At 45.6% G+C, this 21,839-nt stretch overlaps 1 protein-coding gene across 4 annotated transcripts in view; it reads left to right on the top strand.

Moving 5' to 3' along the window:
* The first annotated feature begins 20,720 nt into the window (after positions 1 to 20,720).
* Arhgap10 (Rho GTPase activating protein 10) overlaps positions 20,721 to 21,839 on the top strand; it is a 252,851-nt gene continuing 251,732 nt past the window's right edge. For all 4 annotated transcript variants that reach the window (XM_032887504.1, XM_032887503.1, XM_032887506.1 and 1 more), the window contains exon 1: positions 20,721 to 21,072. In XM_032887504.1, coding sequence (XP_032743395.1) covers positions 20,919 to 21,072 — 154 coding nt within the window. In that variant the 5' untranslated portion in view covers positions 20,721 to 20,918. The remainder of the gene's footprint in view (positions 21,073 to 21,839) is intronic.

Raw genomic sequence — 21,839 nt, 5'->3', positions numbered from 1 at the left:
TAACTCCTGAGTGTTGTGATTAAAGGTGTGCACCATCACCACCGCCGCTGCCTCCAACAAACAAAACAAAACCGCGTTCTTTTTAACAGAGTCTATTTTCAAGGTCATCACAATGTCATCCCTGTGAATAGTAGGTGTCCTATGCCGAGCTTCAACATGGAGGTTCTCATGAACGTCTTAGTTACTTTTCTATTGCTGTGAAGAGACACTGTGACCAAGGCAACTTATAAGAGAAAGCGGTTAACTGGTGGCTTGCCTACTGTTTCAGTGAGTGAGTCCATAATCAAGGTAAGAAGCAGAAGATTTGTATGTTAAATTCTCAATCCACAATACGTCCACACAATAAATTCACAACTGATTGATAAACCGTCCACCTAGATAAGATAAATTGACCTATAAGAATCCATCCATTAAGATATAGGGCTGGAGGGTTGGGGATTTAGCTCAGTGGTAGAAGCGCTTGCCTAGGAAGCGCAAGGCCCTGGTTCGATCCCCAGCTCAAAAAAAAAAAAAAAAAAAAAAAAAAAAAAAATAGGGCTGGAAAGATGGTTAACTGAGTTCAATTCCCAGCAACCACATGGTGGCTCACAACCATCTGTAATGGGATCTAATGCCCTCTTCTGGTGTGTCTGGAGACAGCTACAGTGTACTTATATATAATAAATAAGTAAATCTTTAAAAAAAAAAAAACCAAAGCAGACGACATAGTGATATAGCAGTAGCTGAAAGCTTTACATCCTGATGAACAGATAGCAAGGAGACAGATAGACAGACAGACACAGAGACAGAGTCACAGAGAGAGAAAACTTGACTGGTGTGCTTTGAAATTTCAGAGCCTACTCCCATAGCTCCTCCAAGAAGGCCACACCTCCTAATCACAGCCAGATGTTCACCAACTAGGCACCAAGCATGCAAACATCGGAGCCTGTAGGGCAGGCTCATCCCAGCCACCACAGTGCATACTGCAGTTGTGAGTTTTCACATGTGAGGAGGTTCTGTGTGAACGTATGTTTTCAGTTCTCTTAGATACTGACCTAGGAACTGAGTGCTAGGTAGGTCACGTGGCTAATTCTGTATTTAAAGTTTTGAAGTACTGATACATGGTTTCAAGGAGGCTGTACCATTTATAGTCTAACTACCAATATTGTGAGGGCTCTGATTTCTCCACATTCAGCCAACACTTGTAATTTAGCTATCATTTTGTGTATATTCCTTGTGGAATAAAGTCCTATTTTATCACAGATGTAAGGTTTTCCAATTGTTATATTTTGCAAAGCAGAGGACAACTTGTGGGAGTCAGTTCTCTCTTTCTACCAGGTGGGTCCCAGCCATCAATCTCAGGCCACCAGGGAAACCTGTCCTCTTACCTGCTGAGTCATCATGCCCCTCCACCCCCACAGCATCCCCTGCTTTTAAATTTGTGATTCTCATTAGAGATCAATGATACTTACAGTCACTGCAGGGCTTACTGGTTAACTGGTAGCCCTGGTTGACTTCCCCATTGGACAAAGGTTTGATCAGACATTTAGCAAGTTTGAAAAGAGAGAGTGAAACAAAACGTTGCAATGTTGGTCAGGTTGACCTTGAACTTGTGATTCCCCTGATTCAGGGAGCTGAATACCTGGGGCTGTAGGCTACATCACTTTGCATGGCCTCTTGTTACTGTGGAACTGGGCACAAACCCCAATCTCAATATATAACAGTGCACTAAACAGCTCTCTGCATCCCAAGCACCTTTGCCTATTTTAACTGGTTGTCTTTTATTAGTAAATTATAAAAGTTTTCACTAGTCAGTCTTTTGTTACTATAACAGAATACTGGAGGTAACTAACTTCATAAAAAAGAGAGACTTATTTAACTCACAGTTTTGAAGGTTCAAGGACACGGTATACTTCCATCATTTAGAAAAGAGTATTTGAAACTGTTTTTATCTCAATAAATAGTATGTAGACAATTTGGAGCCTTCTCAAGCAATGGAGACTCAGGTACTTCTTCAGCATTTCGTCAGTCTGCATGCTTGCCTCGCTCCATGGATTGAACCTCTGAAACTGTAAGAAACCCCAATTGATGCTTTCTGTTATAAGCGTCGCCTTGGTCAAGGTATTTCTCCATAGCACTAGACACCGGCTAAGACCAGGGCTAAGGAATAAGTGATTTTGACATAGTTTCAGAAGCCACCTCATCAACTGCTCTGCTAAAGGGAATAGGAGGAACAAAAGGAGTTTGCTCTGTTTAGTTGCTATTTCAGAACTCTCTTTCTTGGCCCCGCATTCAGAATCAAGTAATGTGTTGGAGGACATTGGGAAGAGATGGGAGAGGGGAAAACATTATTTTTCATTAGAGTAGCCACTTACAAGTTGCTCCTGTCCTAATTAATGACCCCCGGCCATGCTTACAGAAAGCAATCCTGATCAAACTCAGTGTATCATTGACAACAACAACAACAACAACAACAAATCCGAGTACAAGTAGTTGGAAAGAAAAGGTTCAGTGGACATAGGAGGGGGATGGGAAGTGGTAATGGAGAATGAATATAATTACATTATCTGCATGTATAAAAGTGTCAAAATTAATTAAAATGATTTCCAGATGACTTTTTGTAGCTACTGCAAAGGTAATAAGGAATGTCATTTGATAGCAAAGCTTTGTCCTTCTTTGTGGTATGTAGTAACCATACATGACATCTGACATTTCTATGCTGTATTCAGATATACAGTCAAATTATCTTCAAGTGAATGCATGGGTATTCGGATACTAATTGAGCAAAATGTTAAAATGGTATAAACAGACATGTAGGCCTGTTATTATCTAAAATGTAAGCGGGAAGAACCCAGTGATGCTTTGGTAACACATTATGGGGGGTGTGGGAGCGAACCTACAGAGGGAAAAGTGGAATGGAGAGGGAATGCTCGGTCCCCTGTGCCTGCTGGGGAATCCAGATCCAGCTGTACACAGCTGTACACAGTGGCTGCTGGCAAACTGGTGAGACAGAACAATGAACCAGAGCCCAGGGCAACGGCTGCTTCCTCTGTCCTCATGGAAATTCCCTTGGGCAATCCACCCCCGCCCCCTACATAGTCAATACAAGCCAATTAGATTTCACAGGACAGCCTGTGTATACCCCCGTCCATTCCGGTTGGCCTTTGATTACATAGCTGCATTCTTATTGGCTGAAAGGTTGCATATAAGTTTTTGAACTGAACAATAAAGCTAGATCTACAACCTGACGCGGGTTTTGGATTCTGAAACCTCTGTGGACTCCGCCTCTGCTTTCTCCCTATTTCCCGATCCCAGTTCCGACCATACATTATATCCATTTCTCCTCTGAAAGGAGTAAATAGGATAGAGTATGAGAAGTAACTGATTTGGTGACTTTGCCTCAAGATTAGCCTCATATTCTGCATACAGCAGAAGTAGTTTTTGGTCACACGGAATAATAAAACGAGGAGCACTCGGGGGTGAACAGCACGAAGTTAGCGACTTTAACGAGTCATTTTCAGTGTCTCTGTGAGCTGGTGAGGAATACAGGGCACTGCGGCCGGATTGTGCTACTGCGCCAGTTTAGTCCCTTGTCGCTCCGTCCAGCCGTGTAGATGTGAATTAATGAAAACCTAACAGACCCTCTGAGATACTTTCTAGGGACTTTCAGAGATCCAAGGACCGCATTCTGAGAACTTCTGACTTGCTTTGTCCCAACACTACTGTTGCTCGTCTCACAGACAGGCCCTGCTGAGCAGACACAAGGTCTCAGCGCGGGGACTCAGTCTAATCCCATGGAATTATGGGCCTCCGCTTTTAGAAGTAAGTGGATAAGGCTTGGGACAGCACTGGATAATAAGGCTGGGACAAGAGACTAGGAATGTCCCAGCACAGTGCTCTGACACTCTGCTCAGCTCCAGCTCAAGCCATTGGCATCTTGTATGGAAGTGTTTTGCAAACAGTAGGGTATTTATCATCCCTCTACCTATCCAATGCCAAATCCTGCCCTTGTGACAACTGAAAATGGCCTGCACATTTCTCAGTGCCCACCAGGGGGCCTGTATCACCACGTCTCACATACCTTTTATGATAAGCAGTAGGATTCACGATGGTGATCAGGGTTTTAGAATTTATGGTTAGAATCCCTTATCATGGATAATAGCATTTATTGCTTCTAGATAACCGGTGATAAGCAAAGAACAGACAATTATATTTCTCAGTGAAAGTGCTATACTTGGGGCTGGCAAAATGGCTCAGTGGACAAAAGGGCCTTGCCGCCAACCCTGACCACCCGATTTCAATACTTGGGACCCACAGTGGCAAAAGGAGAGCGTCAACTCCTGGACTTTGCCTCTGACCTCTACATGCGTGCATCGGCACACTCCACTCCCACAATCAAATAAGTGGACAAATAGACAAATATCTGTAAAAAGATAATATTAAGCTCAAAGGTGCAAAAAGAAGGCTTTTTGCAGTCAGGAACACATTTGTTTTTGTGTCGAGAGAGATAATGGAGAGGTTCTTGTTTTGTTTGGTCGGGAGCAGTTACAACACAAACCTAAGGCTTGCAGTTAGAAGCTTTGCGGTTGTTAACCGAAGGAGATAAAAGCTCAAAGTGCTGCAATGAGAAAGGGAATCCAAGGTCACGTGACTAGAACTTCAGGCGCCCACGGAAGGGTAGTACCCCTGCCTACGCTCTTGAGTCAGCTGAAAGGGTAGTCAGTTCCACTGCAGACTGAGAAGACTACCCAACAACTGAAGCGACTGCCTGGGACAATCTCCACCCTCCAGGACATTGCATTCCCAAGTGTCCTTGGTCTGACACAAATTAATGGCGAGACAGGCGGCAGATGGGAGGGGCCTACAGCCAGGAAGAGACCAGCAGACTGGATGCAGACCTTGGGAACGAGGAAGGGGCTCGCTCACCGAAGACTAAAGGGGCTGGCCCGCTCTCTAGTCCATTTCCTGTAGTGACAACAGCTTTCAGCCTCTCCTTCTTAGTTGAGTCCGTTACATTTTCAGGAGATGCCAGCTGCTAACTGTTCAGCATGTAGAGAGTTAATTGTGTGTGTCGTTTGAACATGCACGTGTTTTGGTTTTTAATTTGTTTTGAGAAAGGGTCTCTTTATAGCCCTGGCTAGCCTGAACTCATTCTGTAGACCAGGCTGACCTTAAACTCAAAGAGACCTGCCTCTGCCTCTCTGCCTGTGTGATGGACCACCACGCCCAGTTTCAAGTGTCCATTTTAGTATTGTGCAATTAGAAATCTTCTGAAGTAGCCCCTAATAAGACAGAAGCTGAGTGAGGATTGATCGCCCTTAGCGATGATACCTTTTGTTTTGTTTTGTTTTTTGTTTGTTTGTTTTTATTGTATATATTTCTTTATTTACATTTCAAATGTTATTCCCTTTCCCGGTTTCCTGTCCATAAGTCCCCCATCCCTTCCCCCCCCCCCCCCCCCCCCCCTCCCCCCCCCCCTCCCCCCCCTCCCCCCCCTCCCCCATCCACACTCTTTTTTTTTTCCGGAGCTGGGGACCGAACCCGGGGGCCTTGCGCTCGCTAGGCAAGCGCTCTACCGCTGAGCTAAATCCCCAACCCCCATCCACACTCTTAATATACAAGTTTTTGTTTGTTTTAACCTGTTTGTCATTGATGGTCAGGTTTTACATGCGATAAGCAAATACATATCTTTGGAGATGAACAAATTTAATTTTGGTGAGAATTCTTTTTTAAGACCATGGTGAGGTTGGGGGAGGAGGTGTGGCTATGTAGTCCAGGTGACCTAACCCTCCTGAATCTTAGATATTTGGTTTTTAGGTTGGTAGTTTCCACTTCCCCCTTCTGTTCCTAGAAAGCAATAAAGCTGTTGCCCCGGCCGGCACGCATCTTGTCCTCAACACCAAAGCAGCCTGGAAAAAAAGGAAAAAACAAAACAAAACAAAAGGAGAGCATCAGGAGCATGCGCACACGGGAGAATCTGACGTTGTCATTGAGCACACGAGCAAGTCAGCCCATCTGTTCTAAAGGCTGTTTTCAGTAAATTCTGTTTAAAGTTACAAACAGGCGATGTGGCTGTGTTCTAGCGCACTTCTAGTTTTGCAGCCAAAGTCCTGCAAACGCCAGGTTTCCATTACCAAGTGTGTGGCCCTTTAACCTCCTTGCCTGCATCAAAACTAAATGGCGGAAACAAAGGCTTCTGCCTTCGCCTGCCTGTCTTGGTCCCACACCCGAACACCTGATTCATGAAAACAGAACAACTCCCCCCCCAAACAAAACCCACGGGCTTGTTTTCCAAGTGATTTCCAGCAGCTTCTCAGTTTATTCCACTCTTGGGAGCTTTGTTTTCTGTGCTTATTTAGTTTTTCAGAAAACATAAGCTGGTACCTCGCAAAACATTTGTGCTTTCAAGAACAAAAAATTCAGTCAGAGGTGGTGGCATCCTTTGATCCCAGCATTTGGGAGGCAGAGACAGGGGAATCTCTGTGAGTTCCAGGCCAGCCTGGTCTACAGAGTGAGTTCTAGGACAGTCAGGGCTACACAGAGAAACTGTTGTAAACCTCAAAATCCTGTCTCAAAAAACAAACAAACAAAAATAGATAAAACCAAAACAAAAAAGACCTCCTTGCCTTTGAGGTTTTGGGGCTTAGGGGTAGGGGTAGGAGTCTCCCAATGTTTCTCAGGCTGAATCCTCCTGTCTCCACCTCAGCAGTAGTCACAGCCATATGTCCCCATTCTGGCTCCTTCTCAGACTTCTTAACCACACCAGTGCATTCTCTGTGTAAAACTCAAATAGGAAAGATAAAAGACCGTGGACTTAAAATTTATTTTCATCATTTGATGGCCTTACTTGGAAACTAACAAGAGATACATATATTAGAAAATCCCCAAAACTAACTTTTAAACGCAACACCTAAAGTCCAAGAAAAAAAAATGATGTAGCACTAAGCCTAACAAGTCATTCATTCATTCATTCATTAAGACAGGGCAGCCCTGGTTGTCCTGGAACTTGCTCTGTTGACCAGGCTGGCCTTGAACTCACAGAGATACACCTGCCTCCAAAGTGCTGGGATTAAAGGTGTGAGAAACCGCCACCACCCAGCTATGACAAGCCATTTCTATTTCGCTCTGTAAATACTCTTTTTTTTTTTTTCTTCTTTTTTTTTTGGAGCTGGGGACTGAACCCAGGGCCTTGCGCTTGTTAGGCAAGTGCTCTACCCCTGAGCTAAATCCCCAACCCCAAAATGTGTAGCCCAGGATGGCCTCGAACTTGTGATCCTCCTGCCTCTGCCTCCTTCAGCAAATCCTACCGGAGTGCGCCACCACAACCGGCCTGTAAATACTCTTTTTTTTTTTTTTTAGTTCTTTTTTTTGGAGCTGGGGACCAAACCCAGGGCCTTGCGCTTGCTAGGCAAGCGCTCTACCACTGAGCTAAATCCCCAACCCTGTAAATACTCTTACAAGCAAGTTAGAACTGATAGGAAGCTCCTGGGAAACACATTATTGGTCACTCGGAAAAAATAGCTCAGCTCACCCTCCTGATCAGACTGGCAGACAAAGAGGCCTAAACTAAGAGCATCAGGAGAATTTTTTCCAATTTGTAAGTATGCTGTGTAAGGGTGGTTTTCATTAACAATGAATCCAGTAAAACTTTTCTCATCATATGACAGTTCTGAGAGTCCATTTGCATCCTGTACTAGTGACCGTTGTTACCTGCTCTGAACAGGTTAGCTAGTGGGTAGCCTGTCTCCTCTATGATTGCTCAGCCTTTAATTATGTCGCTTGTGTGTGATTTCTATATGGAAACTACTGCTTGTATTCGCAACAATTTCCTCTGTTCGCATGTCTGTCTTAAATTTTCAAAAGTGATCGCATAGTGTTCTTGCTAATTCTTATTTTCATCAACAGTATGATTAATTCTTAAAAACCATATTTAGCCTTGTAAAATTATGTTCAATCTAGCTCTAACATAATTTCTAAGTTTCCTATTGTTACATACTTACACTTTTCCTAATTTTTTGTTTGTCTTGATTTTTTTTTTTTTTTTTTGGTTCTTTTTTTCGGAGCTGGGGACCGAACCCAGGGCCTTGCACTTCCTAGGCAAGCGCTCTACCACTGAGCTAAATCCCCAACCCCTTGTTTTGCTTTTTAAATGACTAATCATCACCACCATCATCATCGTCATCATCATCATCAACAACGTAGGGGCTCACTATATAATTTACTTTACAGCCTTGACTGGCCTGGAACAGCTATTTCGAACTCCGTGAGAGAAAGAAGGACTGCAGACTAATTCCAAGGTTTTTGAGACCTTAGCAGTTGGAAGGATGGTGTTGATATCAAGTAACAGGGAAAAGGCTGGACACGGGGCAGGCATAGGAGCAGCAAGTAGGGATTATGTTTGTAGAAGGTAAATGCTGTTAAGAATACAGAGAGAGGGGGTGGGGATTTAGCTCAGTGGTAGAGCGCTTGCCTAGGAAGTGCAAGGCCCTGGGTTCGGTCCCCAGCTCGGGGGGGGAGAAGGAACAATAAGAATACAGAGAGAGATACCCAGTGAATGGAGTCTAGGAGTTTGAAGTGTTGCAGATACTATTTGGGGTCATTAGCATACAAATCCTCATTAAATCCAGGAGACCGAGTTACATTCCAAAGAGACCCAGTATAAACAAAGGAGGGCTGAGAACTAGGGGAAATTCTAACATGGTGGACAGAGGCTGCATGCCAGGCATGTGCCACGAGCTTGCTCCTTCCTGTTGCTTGTAGGTTCACCCATTTTACCTTCAAAACATTTTATGAGGATCCCTAAAAATATAACTGGAACAGTCCCCAGAATTTCTAACATTTTATTTTATTTTATTTTATTTTATTTTATTTTATTATTTTATTTTATTTTTGAGTCAGGGCTTCTCTGTTTAGTCCTGGCTGTCCTGGAACTCTCTCTGTAGACCAGGCTGGCCTCCAACTCAGAGATCCACCTGCCTCTGCCTCCCAAGTGCTGGGATTAAAGGCGTCTGCCATCATTGTCCTGCTAATTTTTTTTTTTTTTTTTGGCTCTTTTTTTTTCGGAGCTGGGGACCGAACCCAGGGCCTTGCGCTTCCTAGACTAGCGCTCTACCACTGAGCTAAATCCCCAACCCTAATTTTTTTTTTTTTAAACTGATGAAACTTACAGAAAAAATTCTCACATGGTGTTTTTCAGAATAGAGCTACACGGAGAAACTCTGCCTCAAAACAACAACAACAACAACAACAACAACAACAACAATGAAACCAAACGAAACAAAATTCTAAGTGTTTCAAAGGTGCATCTCTTTTACAGCTAGCAACATATTCTAGGAAAAAAATATTAGGGAGACTGAAAAATGTTTATGTTCAAGATAAAAGAACAGGGGAGCTTATTTCTAGTTCTCTATCCTTTCCTTCCCTTTCTGCTTCTCCTCCTCCTCCTCCTCCCCCTCCTCCCCCTCTTCTTCTTCATCTTTCTTTTGGCAGCTCTGAGTAGCCAACCCCATGCTTCTCCTATGCTAAGCAAGTACCCTGCTTACACCTAAGGCTCAATATTTCCTTAAGACATTGTTATTTGCTTTCCTGTGGGTTTTCCTCAACAACAGGCATCATGGGACAGCAAGATGTGCAAGCCTGACTGATAACCTGAGTTTGATTCCAGTGACTGACATGCTTCAAGTAAAGAATTGACTATTGACTCTGACCTCCAAGTGTGTGCCATGGCACATGCATGTGTGTGTGTATAGACAATATATGTATATAAATGAAAAAGGAGATTGTTAACACCCTTACTAGCTCATTCTGTAATATCTGTAGAACTCAATGGAAGAGTTTCTAGGGATGTGTATCACAGACATGTGCATGACACAGGAAAGATAGAAAGTACTGGACTGGACTATCACAGAAAATTAATTCAAATTATCCCTCTTGTACCATGGGCACTCAAAAACAAACAAACAAACAAACAAACAAACATGGAAAAGGTACAGATAAGTAGGTTTCCAGTGTGCCTTCAACTTTCCCCTCTATCCTGGGGGAAAACAATATGAGAGGGGAGGTAGGAAGGAAGAATTTCCAAAATGCCTTTTCAGGCAGATTAAGTTTTCAAGCAAGGATTTGGAGATAATATCACCCTTACCAACAGTGCTCCTTACTGAGTCTTTGGTACACGGGGGTTCTGGTAGCTCAGGTTGGTCATGTCATCTTAATTAATCGAGCTTGGGAAGGAAAACAGGCAGGCATCTACATAAACCGCAATGACTACAGAAGTATTCCTCTACTGCGTCCAGGAGCCGACAGCAGGTGCATGTGCTACCTAAAGACTAGAGAGCAGTGTGGCCCTCAAGTGACAACATCAGGAAAGAGAATCCAGAGAGAATCCAGGCGTAGAAATTGAAAAACAAAGCAACAAAAGAAACAAAGTATCAAAACAAAAAACCCAATAGTCACCAGAAAGTATGCTGCTAAGGTCATTTTTGTTTGTTTGCTTGATTTGTTTTGAGACTGTGTTTTTCTGTGTAGCCCTGGCTATTTTAGAACTAACTTTGTACACAAGGCTGGTCTGGAATTCATATAAATCTCCTGCCTCTGCCTCCTGAGTGCTGAGATTAAAGGCAAATGCTACCACCAACTGATTAAGGTCACAGAATGAAAATGAGCAAAAAGATCTGGGGAAAAATGCTATAATGCTAAACAAAGCCACCAACCAACCAACCAAACAAACAAAACAGAAAGAAATGCCAGCGCAATAACCAAACAAAGCATTTTTTTGGGGGGCACAGGATCTCTATGTGGACCAGACTGTCCTGGAACTCGCAGAGATCCTCTTGCTCTGCCTCCCAAGTGCTGGGATTAAAGATCTGGAGACCGCCATGCCTGGCCTCTTCTTCGTGATTCTTTTCTCAATAACCTCCTATAAGTGGAAGACAGTCAAGAGGAATGGTCAGGAGGAAGCTCAAATCTAAGAAATGTAAGAAATAGAAGATTTGTGCTAAAAACAAAAATAAAAACGCAAAACAACCTTGCTATTTTGAGTTTGGTTCTGGACCCAGACCAGTGGCATCCTTGGGTTGCAGCCATGCAATAGCATCAATAATTTCAGGAAACATTCTATGGTCAAAATGTCTGTCTAAATGTATGGAGAATTACTGCTGTCAAAGTAACCTTACATAAATATAAGTCATAAAAAACTTAATAAGTTCGACACTTAAGAAACCGGTACTCAGTCAACTTTAGGTAAGCTCTTCGTCCTTTTCCCTAATGTTATACAGAAACACTTATACATCATTAAATATTCTCCTACAGTGTAGTTTTAAATCCCTCCATGGCGCTCAGTTACGTGACTATATAGTAAATTACCTAACCAGTCCACTGTGGTCAAGTTCAACCTGTACGGCTTTGGCTTTTAAAAATCATACTGAGATTCAGGCCCAGCAAGACACACCTGAAACCTTACCACTCCCGAGCCTGGGGCAGGATGGCTTCAAGCTGCAGGCCAGCATCTGCCGGAGAATGACGGCTGTCTCAAAGCTACGAGTAGCTGCCAAGTGTCAAAGTCTCACTGGAATTACCATCATTTTCACAACTTTTTGTTTGGTTTTGTTTTTCAAGAGAGGGTTTCTCTGTGTGGCTCAGGCTGTCCTGGAACTCACTGTGTAGACCAGGCTGGCCTCAAAAATCACAGAAATCCACCGGCCTCTGCCTCCTGAGTGCCAGGATTAAAGGTGTGAGCCTTCATTGCCAGGATACACAGATTTTTTTTTTTGGTTCTTTTGTTTTTCTGAGCTGGGGACCGAACCCAGGGCCTTGCGCTTCCTAGGCAAGCGCTCTACCACTGAGCTAAATCCCCAACCCGATACACAGATTTTTTAAAAAAAATTTTATTAGAAAATTTCTAAGAGGAATGAGTCAGAGAGTGCAATGTCACAAGTCTTCATGTAAATAGCACCCAAATATTTCCAGTGTATTTTCATAACATATGAGTATTTTCTCCAACTCTGACTGCTGCTATATTTCATCAGAAGCTTTAAAAATGTGTTAAGTAGATGGAACAAACCATTTGTCAGTATAAATACATTTCAGTGCATGACTCTTGGAGGCATTAAATACAACCTTAATGTTGTACAACAAACACCATTTCCATTTCTAGAACTTTTCCACTGTTCCAATCAGGAACTCCACGTCCACAAAACAGAAAAAGACATTCTGTGTTTCTTCTAGTTTTCCAAGCTCCTCTTGGATGCTGCTCTTCAGGCTCCTCTCTCTCTCTCTCTCTCTCTCTCTCTCTCTCTCTCTCTCTCTCTCTCTCTCTCTCTCTCTCGTAGTCATGTTTTGTTTGGTTTTAGAATGCTTTGAAACATTTGTTTTTATTTATGTTATGTATGTGTGTATCTGTATCTGTGTGTACACGTGCGCCTATGTGTGTCAGCAGAGGCCAGAAGTCTCTGGAACCGCTAGAGCTGGACTTAAGAACACCGTGAAACACCTGACGTTGGAGCTGAGCATCAACTCAGGTCCTGTGTGAGAGCAGCCACGGCTCTTAACTACTAAGCCATTTTTGATTTTTGAGACAAGGTTTCCTGTAGCTCAGGCCTGCTATATAGCGGAGGAGGATGGCTTTGAAATCCTGATCCTACATCTACTGGAGTGCTAGGACTATCAGGATAAGACACTATATGTGGCCTTTGTGCTGTTCTTGGAAGTATATGGTGTTCTTGGTTCTCTGAAGGGTGGGCACACAGAGTGGAGTCATTCTTGGTTATGTTTTCAGTCCTCTGGGCCAAAGACCTTTGTACATGTGGCACATGTACTACTGGGAATGTTAGAAATCACACTCAGGTCCAGCAAAGTCGTCCAAACTTGTTCTCATTTTATTTATGTTTATATGTGTGGGTGCTTGCCTACACATGTCTGCTACAAAACATATGCATTCAATACCCTTGGAGTCCAGAAGAGGGTGTTGAATCTAGAGATCCAGATGGTTGTGAACCACAGAGTGGGTTCTGAGATACTAACCTCGGTCCACTGAAAGAGCAGCCAGGACTGTTAACCGCTGAGCCATCTCCCCAGCCCTCAAATCTTTTCACTATGACCATTATAGCAACAATTCATTTACAAATGAAAACTCCATGGGGAAAATGACAAAGAACGCTAAGTATAAAGCAGGTGAGCTCCAGGTTAAGGGGGAGTCAAGATCTGGACATTTACAGTGAAGTGACCTCCGTGAGAGACAGCTGGGTCTTGGTTTCTCAAGTATACCCTATAGGCTGCTAGGTTCTCCTTTCACCGTATTGATAGATTATTGCTGTATTTTGCTCTATTTATAGTAATCAATTGTACAGATTTTAAGCTTTCCCTGAAGGTACTGAATATTTACTAATATACACCAGTTTGCAAGAAAATGTAGATTCTGGGCACTAAAGCAGAAAGTAATTGTCTTAGTTAGGGTTTTATTGCTGTGAACAGACACTCTGATGAATGCAAGTTTTATAAAGGACAATATTTATTTGGGACTGACTTATAGGTTCAAAGGTTCAGTCCATTATCATCAAGACAGTAGCATGGCGGCATCGCAGCATCCAGGCCGGCATGGTGCAGGAGGAGCTGAGTTCTACATCTTGGCCAGAAGGAATTCAGGAACAGACTGTGCATCCTCAGGCAGCTGGGAGGAGGGTCTCCAAGCCCACCCTCACAGTGACACACTTCCTTCAACAAGGCCACACCCTCTAATAGTGCCACTGCCTGGGCCAAGCATATGCAAACCATCATAGTAATTTTATTCAGTTTGTGAGTTGTTAAAGAAGCCTGCTGAGCAAAGCCGGCCAGCAAGAAGGCTGGTATTCTGGGAAGAAGAAGTCCATTTTTTATCATGCTTGGCTGGAGTACATGACCTTTGTTTTTCTGTCAGTGTTTTATTAGGTTCAGAAGTCAAAGTCTTGGGAAGGCAGGGCTGGTTTGTGGAGGTTAAGTCACATGCCTGGACCTTGGCTGTGGCAGGACCCAAAGGAAGATTTACAACAAGAGTCTCTGGAGAGCTCTTAGATCCTCACGGTGGAGGCAGGCACTGTCCAGGCACCGCTACTGCATGGACATGCTATCTGAGAAAACGGATCCCCCAGTGGAAATGAGGTTGCTGTTGGGAAGTGGGAAGGAAGTGGGGTGCGCAGGAGATGCTCCTCAGAGCAGAGAATGGGAAGTTAATGGGAATTGGGGTCAGGAGCCTTGTGAGTTAGTCCTGCATGCTGGCTTAGGACTCTTTTTTTTTTTTTTCGGAGCTGGGGACCGAACCCAGGGCCTTTCGCTTGCTAGGCAAGCACTCTACCGCTGAGCTAAATCCCCAACCCGGCTTAGGACTCTTTAAGTGACCACTACTTCCTCCCATCTTTCTCCTCCTCCTGTTTCTTCCTCTTTCTCTTCTCTCTCTTCTTCTCCACTTTCTGTCTCCCCTTAAGTATACGCACCAACAATAACATTTCTTTGGATAAACTGCAGGTGGGAAGTTAATGATTCTTTGAATTACTGAAGGATAAGAGTACGCATGCTCACAGCTTTTCACTTTCCATTTTACCGAACTGTCGATAGACTCTGTGAACAGCCTTCAATTGCTCTAGGTTGGTTTTCCAGGAGCTGGCTGTCTGCCCACTTGAAGGTCACACTGTAGAAACCTCTCTAGGTCACACCAAGAGCACTTTGGGTGCTGGGCAAAGCATTCTTGGCAGATGTCTTTTTTTCCTTTCTGACACGTGTGTGTGTGTGTGTGTGTGTGTGTGTGTGTGTGTGTATAGAACTTTAGTTCTATAGTGTACATATTGTTACATATACATATTGTTAATATCTGGGCAAAACAAATGCCAAGGTCACTTCTTAGGCTAGTTCTTCCACGTGTCCCGGGAAAGAGGGCAGTATTTGCCTGGGAGGAGGGGCAGTGTCTGTGGGCATTGGGGAATGCTTGCTGATTTATTTAGACAGACATTTTTATGACCTGTCTAGCGAGTGCTCTTTCCTACCTGCCAAGTCTTTCTAAAAGCTTGGAATGGGTGGAGAAGCAATAACTGTAGTAATGACAGGGGACTCCGCCTGGGGAAGGTTCTAGCAGCACTGTGACCTATATCTCCTTCAGCCAGGTTCTTGTGTCTCCGAATCTGAATAGGTCAGAGTACCAGATTGTTTCAGAGGTTATGAATTTAATGTGGGTGGAGTGAGGAAGCCCTGCTCCCCTCACGATGTTCGCCTCTCCCATTCTCCTCTCTGCTTCATTAAGAGTGGTCACTTTTTAGCCAGGCTGCCAGGCTGGTACAGCAAACATCAGCATGCTGCTTACCCACGTGCCAGCTTCTGCCTTCAGGCTCCAGTATGCAGATGGTACTTCCAGACCGGGGACTTTGCAGAGCTATAATGGCCTGCCTACTCTTTGTCCTTAGTATCTGCTGGCTTAATGTCACCAGGGAAGTGCAGTAGTAGAATTTTCTCAGGGTCCCAAGCTCTTTTAAGCTGTAGTGTATGGGAGTTTGGAAAAGGCGGTCTCCTTCTAGAAATAATCATGGGTGCCTGAAGCCCGCCGCTCCACAGCCTCTTGGAGAGCGACAAGCTTGTTGTAAAGCACACAGGACGCACCACTTCCTTTTGAGCCCCACCTCAGCCCAGAGTGCTCCAGTCACATGGCCCTTTCCAAAGCTGATTCCCTTCTGTGTTTCTCTCCACATGACATCTGCATTTCTGCCTGCTAACCCTTAGACTAAACTGTCTGTCACTGACATCTCAGCATAGTCCAAGGTCCCCTTGGTAGCACCGTGTCCACTGTCCACTGTTGCTCAGACTTTTCACTTAGCACCTGCACTCGGCGTCCTTTGATAGATCCTTCTGTGTGCTGAAGGTTGTTGGTCCACAGAGGTGGGAGCATGCTGGTTTGACTCACACAGAATCTGTCAAGTACGAGGTTCACAGCGACTTCTGGCAGCAAGAGCAGTGGTGCTGCACGTCCCTCATCACTTGGTGCGGCCACTGCAATCCTGGAGGGTGCAGTGATTCTGGGAGAGTCATGAGATACACGAAGCAGGCATAATGCTCTCAGCACACGATCTTTCTCAAGCTGAGGCCCCGAACTCTAATAAATATTCTGTGAGGAGATCCAGATGTAATGAGTATACCAAACGTATTTGGACAGTCATTGGGTGGTGAGCTGTCTTTAAAGCAAAGGCAGATTATGGATTGTTGACAGTAGCTTTGTGTAGGGAAAAGAGAGAGATGAGAGGCTCTTTTAAACTCTGTCACTATGCTCTTCCTTATGGTGACAAGATTCCATAAGGAAGTGTGCCACCTTCATGACTGTGAGGTATGCTACTCTGTGTACCTAAGTACCTCTATCCTCAGCGTCGTACTGTTTATCGAATACTGTTAACAATAGGAAGGGTATGGCTGGTGGGTGTCTAGAAGCGTTGAAGGCATTTTGGTTCTTGAGGGAAGCTTTCTAGAAGCTGGTCAGTGCTGCTGGTTGATGGTGATGAGAGATGGCAGGAGGAGGAAGCTGGACCAACAACACTGTCTCCATGCATGATGCTTCCATGACGTGCCCCCTAATGTGCTCATGAAACCCCTTTGTCTTTTCTTCATTGCTATTGTCTGTCTGTTCTGTGAGACACAGCCTCAGGGAGCCTGAGAGATTCCCAGCGAGCTCGCCTTCATTTCTTCCCATTCTATCGCTTACATTTGGCATAGCTGTAACTTAAGTACAGCACTCATAAAATTGTCAGTCTGTGTCAGAGACTATTTATTGTCCCTTTTCTTTCTGGGGCCTCTTAACTGATAAAATATCATGTTTTCCATTGCAGCAAAAGATGTGTCTATATGACTAAGTTCTGGTCAAAAAGTTGAAAAAAATCCTTTTAAAAATTATTGATTTATTGATTGATTGAGTGATTGATTTAATGTGAGTGCTCTATTTGCATGTACACTTGCGTGCCAGAAGCAGGCATCAGATCACATTATAGATGTTTGTGAACCACCATGTGGTTTGCTGGGACTTGAACTTAGGACCTCTGAAGACCGGCCAGTGTTCTTAATCACTGAGCCATTTCTCCAGCCCAAGGGGGGAAATACTTTTTTTTTTATGCTATGTATAGAAAGGCTGGGAAAAGCTGGCCTGGCTTCACTGGGGTTGAGGTCTTTTGATCTTTTTCTTCCCAGAAAGCTCTTTAGAGCCTAGCTATATCATAAGGTTACATACTTAAGTGTGGAATAGTGCTTTCCAAGGCATTGTGGTATTGTTAAGACTGTCATCTTCTGGACTTGAGAGGGAAGGATGGAGGTCCCTTCATGAATGCCTTAAAGAGAAACTTTTTTACTGAAACCATTCTTCATTTGGATTCCCTGTTAGTTTACCTGGCCCTAACTCATACTCACAGCCTGAAATGTAGCAAGCAGTCAGTAGAACTTGCATTTGACATTACAGTGGCAGTTCTGTGGCTTACCTGGGAAATACTGTACTGGAAACTGCCACAGGGGTTAGGGCTTCATCCCCGTTAACCTATTTCTCCTAGGCTGAAACTCGGAGCAGGTTGTAATTGAGAGTGAGTCTGTAACTAAGCAGGCACTGAGCGAAGCCTAACAACTCTGCTTTAGGTGGTGTCATTGCTGATGTGCTGCAGGGTTCCCAGACACATCTGATTCACAAGTCAGATTCTGAAGTTGGCACCACCCATCTCATGTACCACCACTCTGCCTGGCACATCAGTTTCTTTCCATAAATGACGTTTTCTTGCCATTATGACGGGACTTGGGTTCATTTTTGGCACTGCCCTCATTTCCAATGTGCAGATGATTTTGAAGTCCCAGGAACTTCCTGTAAGACACAACTCTGTCCCCAGTGTCACCTTGCAGAGTTAAGCTAGTCACTTCTTTCCTAATAGCTTGCGTACAGAACTGTCATCCTCCATACAGCTGCTAGAGAGCCAGCTCAAGCCAGCTCATATCACTACCATGCCTAAGGCTTGCTCCAGCATGGGGATGACACCAACAATGCTAAGTGTGGCCTAGGAGGTTTTTCACAGCTGGGCCCTGTCCGTGCTTCTCCACAGCCACGAATGCACTTTTGTGGGTTTTCCTGACCTGGATTTGTTGTATGAGCGGATGACATTGTGGGTGGCCTCTGTGAGTGATCTCTCGGCACCGTGAGTCCACAGTTTGTTGTTTTGCAGCACCTACTGTCCTGACCCTTTTCATCATTGTGGGTTAATTTTGCATTGCATAGATGCACGCACGGTGCTTCCTCTTTTAACAACTGGTGGCTGTTTGGGTTGACTCCATTTTGGGCTTTGTGTGGACGTATGTTTTCATTCCCTACTCACCTTCTCTTGGAAATGCTCATCAGGTATCCATCTTCCACGTTGAACTCTTTGAGGAAGCCTGTGCAGCCTTTATTTTGGAGGGTACGCTGAGTTGCTTTTTAAAAATTATTTTGCGGGTGCTGGAGAGATGGCTCAGTGGTTAAGAGCACTGACTGCTCTTCCAGAGGTCCTGAGTTCAAATCCCAGCAACCACATGGTGGCTCGCAACCATCTGTAATGGGATCTGATGCCCTTTTCTGGTGTGTCTGAAGACAGTGACAGTGTACTCACATACATAAAATAAACAAATCTTTAAAAATTTTTTTTTGTATGTGTGTGTGTGTGTGTGTGTGTGTGTGTGTGTGCGCGCATGCAGGTGTGGATGAAGGTCAGAGCACAGCGTTTGGGAGTGGTTTCTCTTTCTACCATGTGAGTTGGCTTAGAGACAGACATTATTATTCACTGAACAATCTAGCTGGTTGACTTAGTTAGTCCTATTGCTGGGACACACTGACCAAGGCAGTTTATAAAAGAATAATTACTTGGGGGGTTGTTTACAGTTTCAGAGTGTTACTCCATGTCCATCATGGAATTTAGCATGGTGGCAGGCAGGCAGGAGGGCAGGCGGGCAGGCAGGCATGGTGCTAGAGCAGTAGATAAGAGCTTACATCTTAATTCACAAGAATGAGGCAGAGAAAGAAAGATTGGAACTGGTGTCTGCTTTTGAAACCCGAAAGTCCACCTCTGGACAAACTTTTTCCAGTAAGGCCATGACTCGTAATCCTCCAAACAGTTCCACACTAGGGACCTAGCATTCAAACAAAGGAGCCCAAGGGTTCCACACCGGGGACCTAGCATTCAATCAGAGGAGCCCCAGCCCGTGTGGGAGTTATTTTTATTCAAGCCAACACCCCCACCCCCTCTTTGCTTGTGAGATAGGATCTTGCTATGTAGCCCTGTCTGGCCTCATACCGGGTAGTCCAGGTTGGCCTTAAAGTCACAATCCTCTTGCCTCGGCTTATGGGATCTGGGATTATGTGGCCTCAGACAATATGCCTGGTGGGGTTTAGGTTGTTTTTGCTTTTCGTTTTTGTTTTTTTTTTTTTTTTTTTTTCTGCAGAGGCTGGAGTATGTTTGGCTCTTTTTGAGAGCCCTAATTCAATCTCCAGGTTTTCCTCCCCTTTGCCTCTTTCTTTCCTCCGTAGACTCCCTTGCTGATTTTAGTAGGAAATGGACCTTTCAAACCGCCTAGAAGTTATTGGTAAAGTATTTTGAACCCAGAGGATGGACATTAAAGCAAGCCTTATCTGTGGCACTCAAATGGTGGTTTTTTTTTTCTTCCCAACAGAGAGTTTATAGAGTAGGCATATTTAGCTGCTTCCAGAGGGTTAAGACTCCTACAGCTCGCGGGCCAAACAAACTCTTAATTACTGCACTGGGTCTGAATGTTTTAAAGAATCACTTTGAAGTTTCCTGGTACTATTACTATCATAAAACCTTTACATGTATACATGTGTTGTGAGTTTGGGAAAGATGTGTGCCATGTGTGCACCTGGCACACGTTGCTTAAAAGTCAGTTGGCTGAGAAAGCGTCTCCAGGGTAAGATTTGCTGTATACATTTGGGGGAGGTATTGAGTTCTGCCTTTAGAACGCATTGAATAGAAAAGTTTTGTGGGCGCACGGACACGAATTCACACTTGTCCACGCAGCCTCCCATGGTGAAAAAACCACAAAAAGTCTGGCATTTACTTTCGGTGGGCTATTTTTAGAAGATCGCCTCTCCTACCCGTGTAAATGTAATCTGCAGAACAGAACAGAAGCAGTGTCAACGCGGTTTAGCCACACGCTCCCTGTCCTAAGCCATTCAGCATGGGCACGAAGAACAATGTTCTAGAAACTGCAGAGTCCACGCGGAGTTGGAGATGATAAGCGCTCCTGCGAGGGCGGCGGAGTGGAAGAGGAGAGCGAGCGCTAGGCGTGCGAGCCCTTGCAGAGCGAGGCAACCTTCCTTGGGTACAGAGATAAATGAGTCAATCATTTCCGCCCGCTCCGACATAAGTCTTTTGACCGCGGGGACCGAGGCCTGCTATTACAAAGCCTCCTTCCCGTTCGGTCCGGCGTCCACTTCGGAGGTCCTCCTGAGTCACCTGGACCTAGCGAGCCGAGATCAGGGAGACGCAGAAGCCCGGGGGTGGAAGGCACAGACTAGGTTCTCCACCGCCGCTGCCTCGGAAGGAAGAGGAGGGGCGACTGCGCGTGGGGAAGAGAAGGAAGAGGCGTCCGGGGAAGGGCAGGGAGGAGGAGAGCCGAAGGCGCCCGGGAGGGAGAGCAGGGACGTGGGGGCGGGGGCGGGGCGGGCGCGCCCGAGGCGGGGCGGGGCGGGGCGGCGGCCTTTGCTGCTGCCGGGGGCTGCCGGGATTGGGGAGCCGCGCCGCGTACTCGCCTAGGTCGCTGGGCTCGGCGGGACATGACCGCGCTGTGCTCGCCTTGCGCTCAGCCCTGCTAGCAGCTCGTCGCTGCTCGCCGCCGCCGCCGCCGCCGCCACCTCCTCTCTCCGCACCTGGCCACCGCCCCCGAGCCCAGCTCGGCCTGCGCCCGCGCGCACCGCAGTAGTCATGGGGCTGCAGCCCCTGGAGTTCAGCGATTGCTACCTCGACAGCCCGTGGTTCCGGGAGAGGATCCGCGCTCACGAAGCGGAGCTCGAGAGGACCAACAAGTTCATCAAAGAGCTCATCAAAGACGGCAAGAACCTTATCGCTGCCACCAAAAGTAAGCGGGGTCCGGCTCTGGTTCGAGCCGCGGCGTGGCGAGGAAGGCGGGAGGAGCGTCTTCCCTGCCGAGTAGGATGGCTCGATGCCCCTAAGTCGGGGCTGGAGGAATAGGCGATTCCATAGGGCATAAGCTCCAGGACATTTCTCTCCCAGGCGGTTCGGGCGCGTTCCCTTTCCCGACCTCGGCCCTCGGTGGCGCGGGAGCGAGAAGCCGTGCGTAGGAGCTGCCCCGGGGCTCCCGCCTGGCCCTGCGGAGCACGCCTCGGCGCCGGCCGCAGCGAATGGAGGTTCGGCTCCGAAGTCAGGTTTTACTGCACCCTAACGCCGCTCCCAGTCTCCCGCAAAACAGAGACACCAATCAGTTCGACAGTTTTGTCTCGTAACATTTCCAAGGAACTTTTTGGAAGTGCTCTGAGACCCTGCCTGTAGTTGAGTTCATCAAAAGTCCCTTAAGTTACTTACACCTCTTATGTATTCCTTTTCTGTCTTGCGCGACAGTCCCGACCTACGTTCCTCGTGAGCTAAACCAGTCTACCTGGCTTTGTGCTGTCTTCTGCACATTCCTCTGTCTTGTGCTGAGGCGGGTTCAAAGATTGGGGATTGAAAGGGTCAGTGGGTAGACTGCCCTCTGGTTCTGTCGGGCGAGTAGGAAATTCTACTCTTCATGCTTGATGCTGGCCGCCTCGGTCCCGTCTGTATTCAAACAAGCAAGCAAACACATTCTTAAGCTACCTCTGAAGACAACAGAATGAGAAGCGTCTAGGA

This window comes from Rattus rattus, chromosome 17 (genome assembly GCF_011064425.1).
Source record: "Rattus rattus isolate New Zealand chromosome 17, Rrattus_CSIRO_v1, whole genome shotgun sequence".
NCBI lineage: Eukaryota > Metazoa > Chordata > Mammalia > Rodentia > Muridae > Rattus > Rattus rattus.
This window is presented reverse-complemented; position numbering and strand designations above follow the sequence as displayed.